A 17,942-nucleotide genomic window follows, 5' to 3' on the forward strand; every position below is an offset into this window, starting at 1 on the left:
CAGAAATACCCAATGGGTACAAAAATTTACATTTAGAGACAATTTAACACCTCTAATAAACATGTTCTTAGAAGGAGGTAGAAGGAAACCCAGAAAAAGGACACATGAACAACATGCAAGTAAGCAGTAACACCACCCGTTATTACATCCACAATCTGGTTATGCAAAAGAAATTTCATATCCGGTCCCCTCGGTATGTATACTGAATATTACTGTACTTTAGTAAACATTAAGTTAGGTAGAAATATGATATTAAAGAAGCACTATAAACACGGACAAATGAGAAAAATCTTTATTCAGTCTTCAAAAAAAAAACAACAGTTCGTACAGTTTTAACATTTTAATAATCAGGAAAGACACTTGTACAATAGCAAGCAAATTATTTATAAACAAGCAATTTTTTTTTTCCAACACTTGTTGAAGGCATAATGTGACCAAAGGGGTGGAAAGTAGCAGATCTATTATTAATACTGCACTGATTTCGACACAGTCTGGCACACATATTGGCATACACAGATTTCTGATCCAGTTACGGTCTTCATTATTAATAAGATGTCATCAAATTACACTTCCTCACACTGATGATTTAGGAAATACAGACTGATCTTGTTCCAACTACTGATGCCCAGCTATACTTAAGGCAAAAAAAAAAAAAACAATCAGGAATCGACTAACAGATTTCCTACAGTGTTGATTGAACAGATTAAAAAAAAAAAAGAAATCAGAAAAAGGCATCATAACACACACACAGTTCCTCACTGTAAACAAATGAATAAACACAAATTAAACTTTTAATTTTAAGTTAACCTAAAGATGTTAAAACCCGGCCGCAGCACCATCGGCATGAGTAGTGCGTTGAGTATTGTGTTTAAGTGTACCAGGATTCACAAGAAACACAGAGTATCACAGTATAACTTTTTACAATACTTCATTTCTGTTATGCATGCGTCTAGGTCAGTAACCAGTTCCATGAGATCACAATGCTCAACGCACAATATAGTTAAATAAAAGTGGGCACTTGTGAATAAAAAAAACAAAAAAAACAAACAAAAAACCTTACAACTGTTCACTCGGGTTGGAGCAGCATCTTCTGACACTACATTTCTGCTCCCAATATAGGGGCTGCCCCGTTCAGAAAGCATTAGTAGAACAGTGTCTTCCTTATTATGGACAGACTCAAAGAAAACCTCTGAAGTCAACATCCTTCCCAATGGAACACATACAATTAAACAGCTCACAACAAAGTGTGATGGAAATTGCCATGTCATAAACCACAGCGATACCTTAAATCCATTATAATAACGTCTCGTTAATAAGGCCTGGATTTCCAAAACCATTATGGCACAATGGTGACTGTAAGACACCGATTAGTGAGTGTTTAAAGCTTTATGATCTCTGTTTATCAGCATGCAACGCATCAAGCCTCAGATGTATAAGATGGATTTAATAAAATAATAAATAAAATAAATTCTTATATGTGAAACTAACATTCACTTTTTTTAACAGATGCAAAACAGAAGTTGATTTCTTCATATACATACGATATAGATTTGGAATGTAATTTTTTATTTTATTTTAAGATAATTCTTATTCGGGAAATATTAATAAGTGTGACATACACTAAAATATTACATATATTATATTTCTTTCCATCAGTAAAAGATCATTATTCGTATCAAATATATCTATATACAGTACAGTAGCATGAACTTTATACACTCAACCTATACAAACACACACATACAGTATAAAAGTCATACATTAATTCCCATCAGAATTTTTGCATACTCTATACAGTGCGACTCAAAAGTCTGGATTTATCAGGATTTTTTGTTGCATGAAATTTGATATTTATTTAGGTTTTTTTTTTTATCAGACCCAGAATGGCTACCAGACCAACAGCAGGAGATCAAACATAACCAGACATAAGAGCAATCTGAAGTCAGTAGTCTATATCAGATTAATTCATTGTACCAAATGAGGAAAATCAACAGTTCTAAAACGTTCAAAACTCTTGTGTTTACTACACACAAGTGCTGCCAAGTCAGAGGCTTTAAACTATTTAAACGTTTGCTGTAACTTATACATCAAAATAATTTTTGCCTATAAATCCAGGGGCTTGTTTACACATACGAGGGACGTTTGAGTAAAAGCAGGACTTGTGAAAAAAGGTATACAAATGTTTGACATTTACGAAAGACTTCACGCACAGTACAGTGATGAGAAGCTTAGCCGCCTTAAAAAAATTCGAATGGCGCAAATATTTTAAAGACGACTGTGGAAACTGTACACAAAATCACACCACTTGTATGTTACAGGAACTTGGCTTGGAGTTATTGCCACATTCCCCATACAGACAAGACCATGTCGACATTGTTTGTTCAATTAAAGGAGTTCCTGGGAGGCTAATAATGGTGGTGTTTTTCTGCACGAAAATGAAGTCCTGGTTTGCCTTGAACGCTGCTCGTTTATGTATTATAGTGTCATCACAAACATACATATTATCATACACCCATGCACAGTACACACTCACTAGTGGCACTAAGAAGTACTATGAATTACTTAAAGGGTAATGATTTAAAAATGTGCTCATTGTAGGCAAGTTTGTCACCTGGTATTCGTGTTTTTTCTTTAGTTTTTTTTTTGTTTTGTTTTTTTAAAAGGTCCAGTTCTGTGGACCATGTCACCATATCAAGCAGAAGTGTGGGTCAAAGCACAAGCTAAAATGTAGGTACAAAATCTGATTTGAATCAATAAATTATTTTATAAATTAATTACACTTTATCACAATGTTTTGCATTGTGTATACTGTATATACTGTATACACACTGAGTAAACAAATAGTTTTACAGGGAACATTAGTTTGGTGGTAATGAGGGAACCAACATTAGATGAACTCTTTATAAAGAAGAATTTATAGGTGTAGTTTGTCTTTATTTTATTCATAAGAGTCACAGTGAATGAGGGAGTACAACATAATGATCTAAAGACCTTTCCAAAGGCAGCAGAATTATTTGGTCTAAAAAGACTTACAAACCACACGTTTAAATTGTATGAAATATTCTAAGTATTAAACTGGTTTAGTCTGAATCATTTTTTAGTGTGTGCCTTATCTGGTGTTATCCGAGCTAGGCAGGATGTCTTTATATAAATATCATCATTAGTGTTGTTTGTGTTATAATCACAGTACTTATTAACAGGCAGAACCACATAAATTTTCCTTAAAATGTGCAGCTCTTGATTAAAGCTCCTGTGGAAAAGCTTTTAAGTGAGAACGTGATGTAGAGGAAGGACAAAAATGGGGCTGATAAATGACACGTACCCATTGACCTGTTGGAGTGTAAACCTACAAACACACACTTTTTACACAGTGTTGTTGCTGGAAGCTTGTGCCGATATGGGTTTATATGATATACCGTGACATTCTGGGTGGATGCTCAGCTGAGTATTTTTGACACCGCTTGTTTTACCGTTTATCGATTATTAAACTTAAACGCAGGTCATTTGGTCACATACCATAATAGACATATACACTCTCTCTCTCTCTTTCTCCAAACTTTCACATACACAAAAACAAAAGCTACTTTAATGGTACAGGAGAAAATTACTTAATTGAGGGCAGTGTATTTAGGCACAGTATTCCTGAAAACTCATCCAGGATCAATCAATCTTTCCAAAGATTGATAATAATAAATCTTAAAAAAAATAATAATAATAATAAAAAAAAAAAAAAATCACATAGCTTAGAGTTTGCCATGAAGCACAGGTTCAACTTCAGAAGAGAGAAAAAGCCAAATCAGGTCCGTTAGTGCAACGAGGAATATTCAGAGAATACACACGCAAATCAAATGCAGATCTGATTCTCCACCTGTGTTTGGCAAGTAATAAATCGTAGTAGTGCATTGGTTTTTTCAAGATGTGGAGTCAAACACATTGCCACACTTCATTATTAATCGAGGCCTTATGCACTTAAACACGGATATGGCATCTTTACCTGATTAAATATTTTATATAGTCATCGACCTTTCTGTGTAGCTTCTCATTGCACGTCGTTGTTGTCCTTCCTGCATCTACATAACCCGTTACTCCTTCGTCCCCAAACATACTCTCCTATCTTGCATATTTCTTCCAAAGTTAACAGACCTTCTTGTTGATAAATTAATTAAAGCAGCACTGTCTTTGAATCGTGCATATTTCCTTCAAAAAGCTCCATGAGGAATAAAACACCTCTGACAGCCCGCTATATACCTACATCTGTATACTGTACATCATCAGCTCTCAGCTCTCTATTTGGCCAATACTGAAACTAGTTGTGGTCCTTCACGGGCCCTCGGGAGGTAGAACGTCAGTCTCTGGGACTGTCTTGGCACCTTTGTTCTCTGCTGCTGTTGCGTCTGAACGAGGGTCCATGGCGGAATGCATAACGGTGAGCCACACGTCGTCCATGTTCGGCATCACGAGAATTTTCTGTAGACAATAACGCACATGAAAATTTATGTATGAGGCATGGGTGATATTTTTCATGCAACAGAGGTGAACCATGATCAGTCACAGCAAACTAAATATAGATGAGACAAAAGTGAAAATGATCCAAAATGCACGATTGGTTCAAGATGTCAAAACCTAGCTTAGCTTACGAGTACCATTCTGACCTTTGGATTGTTGTCGCAAGCTTTGATCTATTCTGGTGTTTTAACAAGATCTGCGCTAGTCGGCATCTACTTGGGCCATTACCTGAAACTCCTGCTCCAGTTTCTTTTCTATCCAGTCGGTAACGTGTGCAAACGTCACCTCCCTCTCTCCGAGTTTAGGACGAGCTTTAAGCTCCAGCAGTGGGGGACTGCGGAAGCCGTACCTGAAAAACACAACACGCACTGTTTAACCTGCTGCGGTGTTAATGCTCGAGTTAGCGTTATTCTACTACCCAATTCGGTTTGGTCGCTTATTATAATGTACTTCGGGATACATTTAGATTTATACCAGCCATCACGGTACACTTTAGAACCCTCACAGTAATTGCAGGGTTATTCCACTGTGTGGCATCACGGTCAAGCATGTCGAGCTATTACATTTCCATTACCTCCATTACTTGTGCATTAGTGAGCGAGTGAGTGAGTGCATGAATGAGTGATTGAAGGGAGCGTACCATATCCTGTCAGTGGGGGGAGGTGGGATATTGACAGCCAGCGTTCCTTTACACTCCTGAAGCTCCACAGTGAGCAGAAGTGGTGTGTTTGACACTTCCTCGATCTTCTTCTTAATGAACTCAGTCTCCGTGGCCTTCTGGAAGTACTTGTTTTTGGTTAGCTTGTCCACAAATTTCATGATCTTGCTCGGCCTGTGGACCCCAGTGTATCTAAAAAGCAGGATTGTGACTGGTTAAAGTACCTGATTATTTAACTACCCTTTTAAATACCCTATTATTAATTTTTTTTTTAAATAACATGATTCTTTTAAGTCATTTCTTGTTATTCATCCAAGAGAGGTGTAGAAGTGTCTAAAAAAATGTAAAAAAATAAATAAATAAATCCACTCACCCGTCTGCACCAGACACCAGGTTTTTATCAGCGATGTTCTCTGTCCCATCGTCCTCATCAGAGGACCCAGCGCTGGATGACTCCTCATCGCTATCGGCTAGGCAGTATGTACGTGGCCTGTGCCTGAAAAAGCCACACATAAACAATAAATTTTTATAAACAAAGCCTTAAACAGAAAAACCCAGGCTATATGTTCACTCTTTCAGATTCTGAGGAATCAATATCTTATCTTACATCAACAGAAGAAAGAGAAGGACATGAATTGGAATGTGCACCGAAAAAAAAAAAAAAAAAAACATGCAGTATTCCTGAATCCTAAACACACACACACACACACAATGTAAAGCGACTTATATGGAAAAATGAGAAGAACAGCTCATGAACAATATTTGGCGACTGTATCACTAGGGGGCAGCAATGAGACGTTAGGATATATATATATTTTTTTATTATTATTTAAATCTTTTTTATTATTATTTAAATCTTTTTTATTATTATTTTATAAAGTTATGTCAAAAGATTAACCCAACTGTAGTTGATCACCTCAGACATGTCTTGAAATTGAATAAGAGACTAGCTTACAGTTTATAGATGACTACTGAGCATCAAAAACTAGAAACTACTTTTTTGGTTACAGTTAAAACATTAACAAACATAAAAATGCATCCTTTATTCTGATTGGTCAGAAGGGGCCTAGTAATAATCCATAACAGCACACTGTATTTTTTTGTATATAGCACTAGCTCTAATCTTTCACATTTATTTTATAGGTTACAGCCCCAAACAGAAACAGTAGCTTAGACATTTTTGACACACGCTTCAACAATTCAGAGCTTTTTTCTTTATTTTTCAGAAAAAAAAAGAAATAATTGTTCAACTAAGCAAAAAATGGAGTTTGATCCACTCGTGTTGAACTGAAACAAATGGAGGATTATGGGGAACAGAAGTATGGCCAATGGTCTCGATGAAGGTTTAAGGAGGTGCAGACAAACAAAATTAAACACATAATGAAACACATTTTATCCTTTTAGGTTTTTTTTAATGATTTTAGGCTGAGTCTCAACTTCTACGAAACTGAAACTAAGGCTGTGGATCAGAGTCTCATAAGCAGTGTGGCACGTTTGCCCCATCTTTTGACTGAAATAACATCAGTTAGACATAAATGAACTGTGTGAAGTATAATCTCCCACAGGTGGTCATGTTTCACCTGCAGAGTGAGGAAATCATAAAGCCTTTTATTATTAATTAGCACAAGCCCATCCTTGCGCTTATCACCGCTTTGGGCTAAAAAGACTTTTAAATGCTGTCTAATTAATTTGAATATTGTCCAGAAATACAGTATATCAGGGCCTCTTTTTCTGTCGATGTAATCCTACAACTAAACGCTGTGAGCTGCTGTTACCTTGAAGCTGAGACTGCAACTTTGTCAAAAGCACAACAAAAAAAAAAAAACAGGTGCTTGTACATCTCGTGAAGAAGCAGAAAATGCTAAAAGAGATCTCAGAAAAGATGCAGCGTTACTCACCAAGAGAGATAGACACGCAGAGGGAGAGGGACAGACAAAGGCATAGTGCAGAGAGAGGGGGAAAAAAAGCAATATACTTGTTATTCAATTAGCAGCAGATTTAAAGCGTAATTAACTCCAGTGTGTAAACCACAGTGAGATTTTTAATTTATCTTAGTTTACTGTCTGGAGGGCGACATAAACAAGCCTGACTCTGATCTTACCCGTCTTTTCCAAACTCGCTCACAGCTTCTCCCTCCTTTCCCAGTCGCGACAGGTTCATCTTAGTCTCCAGAGTCATGAGGAACGAGCCTTTGTAGGAGACCTCCACATCAAACCACAGGCCTGAAAGATACACAGACAAACAAAGAAAAAAAGAAAGAAAGAAAAGAAGAAAGAAAGTGAGTAGCTTTGTTTACGTGTAGCTTAATAATCACTGATAAATTAGATTTAACACAAACAACACATTTGGGAACCTGTGATCAGAAATCTTTCTTTGATCTCTCTCCTAGCCAATGAGAGAGAGAGAGAGAAGCCATCAGGAAGAAGGAAACACCCGGTATGCATTTATGATCCTCCTGGTAAACACAGGTGAGCCCTTATCAGCAGGAAGTGCGTGTGGGTGTGTGAGACAGATATTTGAGCTGTATTTGATCACAATTAATATTACGCCATTTTATACAGCATCAGGTATGTAGAGGGTAATGTGGGGAACGTTGTGAGACTGCACACTCAGGCTGTCTAAAACCGCCGCGACTTTTACTGACGACTAAATTTAGCACCAAATTATTTAAAGGACAAATAAAGCAAAAACAGCCAATTAGGAACTTACAGAGCCCTGGACATTAAAAAAAAAGAAAAGAAAAGAAATTTTTACTGACTTGATCAAGGATGGATTTTTTTTTCAATGCGCTTTCATTAAAAAAAAATGTTAACCAAAAGATATCACCTATTTATTTTTACATTATAAATCAAAATTTTTTTAGATTAGTATTCATATTACTGTTAAAAATGCAAATATTTATATATATTTTTTTTATCTGTACAAATAAATTGGACAACATTTAAACTTAAAACATACATTTTTCAGGTCATGAACTCAAGGCTCATTGAGTGTTAAAGTGGTTGAGAAAACCCATTTGGAGTAAACCGTTTTATTTTGTAGACACTCCGCAACACTGCTTCACTTCACTGACATCTCAGTAAGTCTGATTATTCTTCTGTACGGGGAAAAAAAATATTACAATGTGCTTCAAAGAAACAGAGTTTTAAATTCTTCAGCCAGAGTGCGGATAATTTTTGACTCACCCTCATACATAGATGGAAATAGGCATTTAAAATGTTTTTAAACCGTATATTTAACTGTTAAAAAATAAATAATATATACTTTGACCAATTTTGACTAAATCAATAGTGGTACGGTGGCTTAATGGTCAACACTGTTGCCTCGCACCTGGACGATTGAGGGGGGTTTGAACCCTGCCGGTTTCCTCCCACAATCCAAAAGATGAGCACAGTAGTTTGACTGGTGTTTCCAAATTCCTGGTATATGTGACGGTGTGTGTGTGGGAGACTATTTGTGCCCTGTAATGAGTTGGCACTGAACACCAAGGTGTGCCCTTCCTTGTGCCATAAATTTTCAGGGATAGGCTCCAGGCCCCCATAAGCCTACAAAAGATAAGCGTTACAGAGGATGCATAGATGTTACTCTTAGTCCAGCAGCTAAGCAAAGTTGATGATCCTTTAGTTGAGTAAAGTTTAATTCTTTGTTTTGCCCACAGTGGGAAAAACTAGCTCTTAAAAAAACAAAAAAAAACAAAAAAAAAAACAATTCTTAAATTAATTACAGTTTGAAGTAAATTGTACTGTTGATATTGCAATGGTCCAGTTAAAAGTCAATAATATATTCACGTAAACATAATGCATTTTTGCTGGTTGCATCTGCTTGGGTTATTGTGCTTTTTCAATACAGCAAATTAAATAACCCTGTCATATCTGCTGTTGCCATCACACCTTCTTTTCTTCACCACTACACAGTTAAATGTGTTATAGCAGTCACACTGGGACACACTGGGTTTCACAATCGCATTAGTCAGAGTGAAGAGAGGCCAGAGACCGGTCACGAGAAAACGCCCACGCTTCTGTACAACAGCCAAGCAGGTCGAATATAGCTGGATGCCTTATAATGGAATATAGTGTGTGTGTGTGTGTGTGTGTGTGTGTGTGATGTAATTGTGAGTAAGTATATATGTGTATATGCGTGTGCATGGTGTGTACTGTATGTGTATGTCTTTAAATGACTGATCTGCATCTAACAATTAATATTCACTTTATTACAGAACTGGATAATGAGTGGTTTTGTCATCATATGACAAAAGTGAAAATCTAATCAGATGATGAGGGGAGTCACACACACACAGGCCTGATCACACCACGGGTAATCAGGAAGCATTGGAGGAGATGAGGAAGTTTAATTAACCATATGACTAGTGATGGAAAGGATTTTGTTTACAAACTCCAAAGTAAAAATCTACCAGTAGAGTCATGCCATGATAACTATCCAAGATTAATAAAGGTTCAACCACATGGTGTCTGTAATTTGCTTAATAAAAAAACTTTCTTTTTGAAATATTATGTTCAGTATGTACTCTATATGTACACTAGTATGTGTGCCAATAATTATAATAATCATTGTACCAAAAATTTTTTATAACTTGTATATAAACCCTTTTCTCACCTTGATGATCCACTGAGGGCTGAGAGGCCCAAAGGATTCTGGGAGTACACATGCCCATGTCGAGCTCCGTTAGCGTCAACTCATTCATGAAGTAAGGCAACTGAAGAAACACAACAACAGCTTGATCAATCATTCAATACACCAAAGCGTGCACAATCTGCAACAAGCAAAGAAGAAAACTCCTTGTTGTGTCCATTCATAGGAAAATAAAATAATAATAACAGTCAAAACTTTATAGATCTGCCCATGCACCTTTAGAATCACATTTTCAGTCCTCATCTTCCTCTGAAAGTGAAAATGTGAACCTATTACAAAATTTGACCCAGAGTGGGATATAAGCAAGCACACACTGTGCGTAGAGGTGAAATAAATGCTCTCGATGCTGATGTCTCTCTGGGCTAATATTTTTTCAGTCCTTTTTCCCCTTTTACTGTTAAACATCATTTGTTTTTAGTTTTACCTATCTAACTCTAGAATTTATTTATTTATTTATTTTAACAATTCAGAGCTTAATACAAGTCTCCTGCATGGGACATTCCCATTAACAAAAAAGTTCTTACACACCAGTGGTTCATGGTGTAACCGGCTGGGATTTTTTTTTCTACTGCAATTTAAGCAGAACTTACTGTATTGTTACATCACATGACTGTGCCGAAGTGAAATAACAAACTCACCCTGATTTTACTGAGCTTCATCTGGATCTTCCTAGACACCCATTCAGACCAGTGCAGCTCCCTGAAGAAGTCCCATGCAATCCGGCCAATCAGAGCGTTCAGCCAGCTCACAGACTCCTCCTCTTTTTCTTTCACTGGGCTATTTGGCAACTGATTTACATGCAGAGATCAAAATGAATATGTACTCTATGTCTGAATGCATATAATAAATGAATAAGCATCATATTTAGGAAAAAGGAAGTCACAAATAAGGAGAAAACACACATGATCTCGAGCCTCAACCACACGCGTATGACTTGCTATCATATGACCTTCATTGTCCTCATAATAAAAAATAGGGTTAGGGTTAGAATATTTTATTCTGAATGGTGGCACATTTCTTTTTTTTTTAATGAAAACAGCCGGGTATAATGTACTACAGTAGATTTGTACACGCAGCAAAGTGCATGTAAAGTCGCAAGCAAACCAACACACAAATGACAACACGTATGATACCTTTTTGCCCACCCCTGGGCTGCTGTGTGGACTTTCTCCTGGACTGGTGTTGGCACTGCTTGCTTTAGAATTGCCAATGTAGTTGGCCATGTAGCTACTGTAGTCTAACAGACACCTCTGCCTGGCACTTGTACTCGAGTCTTTCTTAGCCACCTGAGAGGACAGGACCTCGTCCAGACTGCCTCTGCTGCTGCTGCGGCTATGGGACAGCGCTGGAGCTAGACGCACACAAACACACACGATATGCAGTTTAAATATCAGCTACAGTTATTTACAAAGCTATTTAAAGACATAATCCATGATTTTGACAGTATAAGGGATAGGTCTCCTGGAATGCAAGTTCAAGAGTGAGATCCTTCTGAATAGTCAGGCAAACTATTTGCCAAGTCAGTGGATATGTCAGGTCAGACACTGATGTTGAATGAGAAAGTCTGGTTCTATCGGGTTGTGCAGGCCAGTCAAATTCTTCCACACCTGACTCGCTCATCCATGTCTTTATGGATCTTGCTTTGTGTACCGTCATGTCATGCAGTCATGTTGGAACTGGTGTGGGGGTTGTGTTTAAGGAGTTGTGCTCGGGCCCTTGCTTCCAGTGAACGGAACTCTCAATGCTTCATCATACCAAGACAATTTGGACAATTTTATGCTCCCAACTTTGTGGGAACAGTTCGGAGATGGCCCCTCCCTGTTTTCAACATGACTGCACACCAGTACACAAAGCAAGGTTTGCTAGGACTTCTCATCCAACATCATTGTCTGACCTCACAAATACGCTTCTGGAAGAATGGTCCCACACACTCCTAAACCTTGTGGCCAGAAGAGTTGAAGCAGTTTTATTGCTGCAAGGGCAGGGCCAACATCATCTTAAACCCTATGGATTAAGAATTAGATGTTACTTAAGTTCATATGCATGTAAAGGCAGGTGAGCCAATACTTTTGGCAATATAGTGTCCTTTACCTGATCAGTATTTTAACCATCTACAGAGTTTAAAAGCAGACATGGAGACTCTCATATATTTTTGCAGCAGCTGTGGTTTGAATAACCTTGCATAATCTACAAATGAATCATGGCATACATCCTGTTTTCACAATGGGAATTAGGATTTAAGACATTTTGACCTCATACAGTCCAAATTTGTTGAAATCTGGCTAATCATTTTTTTTTTTAAGATTTAATACCCGTCAAAATATACAAGATCCAAAATGGTTGACTTCCTGGCTGATTGCAAAACTTTTCTGTCCCATATGCCTATTAAATTTGGTGCATGTTAGGGAAATTTAAAGTCCATAAATAAGAATCTGTCAAAAGGGATACTCCTGTCCATTAGCATCAATTTTTTTTTTAAGTCATCCATAATGAATAAATTTCACCAAACAGGATGCTCATTATACATTTATGTAGATCACTAGACACATCTATAGTAAATGACATCACCATTAATAATAGTATTGACAGAATGGAGGCAGCTCTCACACGCACCACTCTTGCTAGTTGGCAAGCTTGCTGTCTTCTTAGCTGCCTCAGATTTGAGTTTCGAGGCTAGAAGTATTCTCCGGAACCACTCCTCTTTTTCCCTTCCTGTCCTTCCGAACAAGTAGATGGTGGGTAGTTCACGGTCCGAAGCCACCCTTCCTCCTTCCTGTAAGCCTGCGACATCCTGATTCTCCTTCTCGTCTGAGGCACTGACTGCTTCTGCCTTAGACATGAAGTCATCCAGCTTGGCCAGCTCAATGCATATCGGGTACTTCTTGTTCCACACCCGCTTCCTGGCGAGACTCTGGGGCACCAGGGACACCTGGACAGAGGAAAAGGACTAGCTAAAATTAGACTGGCATCATGACCTGGGGCAGGGGGGGGAGCACTCCTGGAAATGCCTGCATTTCAAAACCTGAACACATTTTCTTGTAATTTCCTCTTGCTGGATTTTCACTTATGTTCTTTTCTCTCTCACCTTGCTGTCTGTAAGATCGTAGATTTTCTGACTGATGTACGTGACGTCTGGTTTTGGTTCGTTGTAACTGGCTCTCCGGGTGATGTTTTTGTTGGGGTTGGAGATCCGCAGGGTTGAGCCTTCTAAGCGCACGAACACTGAGTGGGTCAGTGTTGCGTGATAAGTTTCCGGGTCGTAGTTCTGAATCTCATTCATCCAACCCTGCAGAAAGAAAGCTACAAGTTTCACATTTCATTCAACGCTAACTGAATTTAAAATCTTAAAATTTTTGCACAATTGTCATCCTGACAAGGAGCTCAGACTTTAAGTGCAACAACCCTAGTCCAGAGATGTATATACTGTATACATTATTCCCTGGGGTTATTTTAGTGGTGAGTTTTAGTTGTATAAATTTGTAAACGAATAAATTAAAGGTCAACCTAATTAAGGCACGAATTAAGGATCAGCTGCCTTTAACTATTCTGCACTGATTAACTAATTTTGTTTTTATTTTTTTAACAGCTCTAAAATATTGGACCAAGGACCAAGATAATGAAGAAACCAATCCTTTTGGCAGACATTTTAAAATCCATTCTGAGATGTTTCTAGCTGTTCAAGTATCTTTAGTATGTAGTATTATATTTTCTGTTTTGTCCGGTCTTTTCACTTGTGGTTTTTAATGCTTTTTATTATTTTATATACTTTTTATACATTTCATTATCATATTTTATATTTTTTATTATATCTCAGTCTTTTATTTAATTGCTGTCTGGCATCACTTAATTTTAAAGCATACTTTAAGCTGCTAAATGTGCTATATAAAAGTCACAACTTTAATCAGTTGTGTGTACATGTGTGTTTTTGTGTGTGTGTGTGTGTGTGTATGCGCGCACTTTCATTCATGTGGCATGCCACAAGATTTATTTTACGCCCACATTACCATTCACAGCAAAAATTCCCAGCCCTCCACCAATCAGCCATGGCTATGCTGCCTTCTTCTCTAGAACCAGGCTGGGCAAATTCTTTATTTATTTATTTAGTTTTTTAAGTTGTTCGTCACTTGAAGATTTGAAGCGCTGCATCAATAAGTACTTTAGGAAACCAGTAGGACAACATTTTCAATTGCATGATGTATTTTTTCCCCATTCATAAGGACAACAATTTATGCAATCTAATGCCAAACAATTCTTGGATAAATAAAAGTCCAATCTTTAAGCAGTAAAAGTAAGCCACTATTATACAGTAGTTAAATCTAGTTTAACAAAGTAGCTTATCAGTTAGTTGTAGTTGGTTGATGGGGTTACAGTCCAATGACATGATTTGTAGAGTGACTGGGATTTTCAAGCTGCTCATGGGATATGAATAGGTGTATAAGGGCTAAAAGGTTGAGGTCCTCAGCAACATAACTTTCCCTTACAGCAATGACTGATGGTGTAAAGTTATAGGTCTTTGCAGCCAACGGTAATTGAATGGTGGCTTGAACAGAATGAAGAATAATGCGGAGATTTAAGCACCGAGTCTTTGACTGTGCATCAAAACTATGAGGCACAGAAACAGATCCAAGCACTCGATTGTCACTAGACTGCACACATGAAAGAACACAACAGTGTAAAACTGGAGAGAAAAAAAAACGTAGGTTCTAGGATGACTGCAAAACGATTTGTGCAGTAAGCATTATGAAATTCTTGGATGGTTACACAACTGTGCACAACCACACAATCACAAATTGCTATAAACCTTGTGGGAGTATTAACCCTTTCTGAGCAAATTCTGTACTTGTCATGATCTGTGATATTAATTAGGTGCCAAGTGGTTTATACATATACGGGAAAAAAAGAGAGAGAGAAAAAAAGAAAAAACACATTGTCTGGGGAGCTTATCACAGTACCAGGGTTACAGATTCTCAGTTGGTTTAACATTAACCCTCTTTATCATCCTAAGGTAGGAGTGCTCTTATGAGCTAATAAAGAACGTCATGAATGTGGGCATATCTATTATCTTGATGGTGAGGTTCAGGAACGCTAGAGCCAAACAATTCCCTAAACTTCTGCTTCTTCATAGTGAGAAAAATAAACAATAAACAAAAATAAACAAATTAATCATATCTATCCTAGATAAGAAGCTACTTTTTAGAGGCTAGCCCTACCTTGAAGATGCCTGGCTCTTTGATATCCAACTGTGCAATGTTCCATAAATTCCTCCGCGCTTTTAAATGTCTAATTCCTGGAAGCTTTGGGCCTGTTAGCCAAACCACACCAATGGCTAGCATGAACCCTAGTGCAACACCGAGAAACATTCCTCCAAGGTAAGTGGGCAAAGGTAGAATAAAGTATCCATAGGTAATGATGGTCAGAGCTAACAAAGTCTTATGTGGAATACTACTTCTTGATTCAAACTCTATCTCATCTTCAATGAAAGTATTTGTGCTCTGACTGACAGGCTTGGAAGCACTGCTTCCAGTCTTGGTGTCCTCAGGGTGATGAACTTGCACCTCTGTATCCATAGAAGAATCAAAGTCTTCGCTGTAAAGTTCACAGAATTCTTCATCATCCTGCTTGGCCAGGGCCGACATGGAGCACTTGTCCAGTCCCAAAGAGGATGGATAAATTTTGGCAGTCTTGCTTTCAGCCACTGAGGCCAGCTCAGGTGCCTCTGGGGTAACACCTTCACCATCCAGGTCACCTTCTTCTTCCTTGATACTGTAATTATTGTTACTTTCAAAATGGCCATTTAGAGCAGAAAAACTGGTCAGTTCTGTGGCACTGGACGAAAGAGGCTTAGGCCTGTAAATACTCGAGGCATCATCTCCAATAAACTTGCTAATTAAATGCAAAGGATCTGAAATGGCTTCAGAAAAACGTCGTTTCGTGTCTTCAATGCGTGCCTCCACCTCTGACACCTTGAAGGAGAAGGTCCGGGTGTCCGGTGAGGTTAACGGGGACGACGGTGCAGTTTTGGAGTCTCCTGAACTTGCGCTGGTTTTGGGTTGAGTAAACTGCTTGAAGAGATGCAGGTTGAGGCGGGACTCTGAAGAGCGATTTGGATCCTGGGTTGTCTCTGTAGACAAAGATTTGACCAGATTCTTCATCAACTGCCGATGTCGCAAAGAGGGAGGAGCGGGGACTCCTTCACGGGGCTCTAAATCTGCAGACAAAGACTTCATGAGGTTTATAAAGGTCTTGTCTATTGAGGGAAGGGACACTGATTTGGAAGGTGAGGAGTTCGTAGAGCCTGATGAGGATCCTGGCCCCTTCGAAGGCGCAGCAGTGGCAGAGCATGCAAAACTAGGTTCCTGTTTATTAGTGTTCTGTTGACCTGATGTGCCTGAAACGGACTCAACATTAGTGACAGACTTGATCTCTGTATCTCCTTCAAGAACAAGGTCTTCGCTTGCTTCCAAAGCCGTTACTACTCCTTGACTGTTCAACATTGCGTCGCTCGGCAAGTCTGACTCTGTGCTGTATATGCTCTCTTCCTCCTGATCCTCCTCCTCGCCCATTGCAGAGAAATGGATGCTGACGGTCTCTCGGGATAGCGAGCGCTTTACATTTAGTTTTGGAGCAGAAGACGGCTTGAAGGATGACAGCGGGGGTCGGTCTACATCACCACACTGTCTGCTAGCCATCACGATGCTCCTGTTGTCTCAGAGTCTGCAAAGTACTGAGAGAGAAGAAAACAAACTAAGGTCAAAGGACATCAAGTCTATTTAAGAAAAACGTGCAAATATTTACACAATCTCAGTGGTCAGAGAAGAATTTTAAGGAGTAAGTTTTTTCCAGTTATTTAAAAAAAAAAAAAAAAAAAGCTTGTCATTGTTATAGACTGCCTAGAAAGTTAACGCCACTTAAACCAGGCTCAGCGTATCGATCTTAAGTGCACTTACTGGCAATTTTCAGATCGTATTGCAGTGAAATCAATCCTGAGCTCTGAACACTGTGCCAAACGTATTGGAGAAATGGTCGGACTTCTACAAGCATGTGAGGACAAACAGCTGTTTGTCAGTTATTGGAATGAAGAAAAATCCCCAGCTGTAATTTCAATAGTGACACTGTGACCTGTCTTTTAATCATCTTCCCACACTTGTAAACCCGCACACGAAGGACTAATATTCTTCGCAACCTTTATGAACCAAAACATAGATACAAACTCTGTATCTAGACAGAACACACTGTCTTTTTACTCGATTTTCCTACTTCTTAGACCTTAGTAGTAGAGATAAGATAACACCAGAGCTGCTCTATAAACAGACAACAGATACGAAGGGCCTTGAAGTTTACTGGTATGGAAAAAAAGCTTCAGGAACCACCCTGGGTTTAGTCATTAATTACATTAATTAGCAGACAAACCAGCATAAAATCAAGCAGGGTTTAAGATTGAGGATAGTCTAAATTATAGAGCTGGAAGAGTTTGAAAAGAAGTGACCACAACCACAGACATGCCATCTTTCAGTGCTGACCTGCCAATGCTTGTTAACAACACCAGGACTAGTTTTGTAATAACAGTCCACTTCTCTAAATAAGATTATACTGCCTCAAGCTACAGAAAATGTTATCACAAAGATGTAACTCTCATAGCCTGAACTTCAAGTAATACAATCTAAAGTTTTTCATACACAGGACAATGTGTGCACATATGTAATAGATATAATACCACAGCTATAAGGCAACACTACCAACACTAAACAGCAGGTGAGGTAAACCAGCTGTCAGCTTGACTGACGGCTCAACCAGCCAATCACAACACAGTATAGGGAGAAGTGTGGGAATTAGCCATATGCTGCACCCAACCTAGTGGCATGTGCATAAGGACAGGGTTTTCGGTCCAACACAGTTGGTGATCATCTTTTTCTCTGGGAATGTAATCTGTACTAGCACAACAAAGAAAAAATAACAAAAAAATTAATACAAAATATAAAGTAAAAAAAAAAAAAAAAAAAAAAAAAATTACCTGCACTTTACCTTTAAAAAAAAAAAGTAAAAACAAATCCCTGACAGATAAGTGGTTCTGTTTATGCGCGCAGGCGCTGTGTGTGTGCGTGTGCGTGTGTGTGTGTGTGTGTGTGTG

At 38.3% G+C, this 17,942-nt stretch overlaps 1 protein-coding gene across 7 annotated transcripts in view; it reads right to left on the minus strand.

Moving 5' to 3' along the window:
- Positions 1 to 300: 300 nt before the first annotated feature.
- Positions 301 to 17,942, minus strand: part of LOC128526536 (testis-expressed protein 2-like) — a 41,185-nt gene continuing 23,543 nt past the window's right edge. For all 7 annotated transcript variants that reach the window (XM_053498486.1, XM_053498482.1, XM_053498485.1 and 4 more), the window contains 11 exons: positions 15,025 to 16,538; positions 12,900 to 13,100; positions 12,428 to 12,743; positions 10,948 to 11,165; positions 10,453 to 10,602; positions 9,779 to 9,878; positions 7,266 to 7,386; positions 5,538 to 5,660; positions 5,147 to 5,356; positions 4,735 to 4,855; positions 301 to 4,467 (listed from right to left, as the gene is read on the minus strand). In XM_053498486.1, coding sequence (XP_053354461.1) covers positions 4,321 to 4,467; positions 4,735 to 4,855; positions 5,147 to 5,356; positions 5,538 to 5,660; positions 7,266 to 7,386; positions 9,779 to 9,878; positions 10,453 to 10,602; positions 10,948 to 11,165; positions 12,428 to 12,743; positions 12,900 to 13,100; positions 15,025 to 16,503 — 3,186 coding nt within the window. In that variant the 5' untranslated portion in view covers positions 16,504 to 16,538 and the 3' untranslated portion in view covers positions 301 to 4,320. The remainder of the gene's footprint in view (positions 4,468 to 4,734; positions 4,856 to 5,146; positions 5,357 to 5,537; positions 5,661 to 7,265; positions 7,387 to 9,778; positions 9,879 to 10,452; positions 10,603 to 10,947; positions 11,166 to 12,427; positions 12,744 to 12,899; positions 13,101 to 15,024; positions 16,539 to 17,942) is intronic.

This window comes from Clarias gariepinus, chromosome 6, assembly GCF_024256425.1.
Source record: "Clarias gariepinus isolate MV-2021 ecotype Netherlands chromosome 6, CGAR_prim_01v2, whole genome shotgun sequence".
In the NCBI taxonomy this organism is placed as follows: Eukaryota; Metazoa; Chordata; class Actinopteri; order Siluriformes; family Clariidae; genus Clarias; species Clarias gariepinus.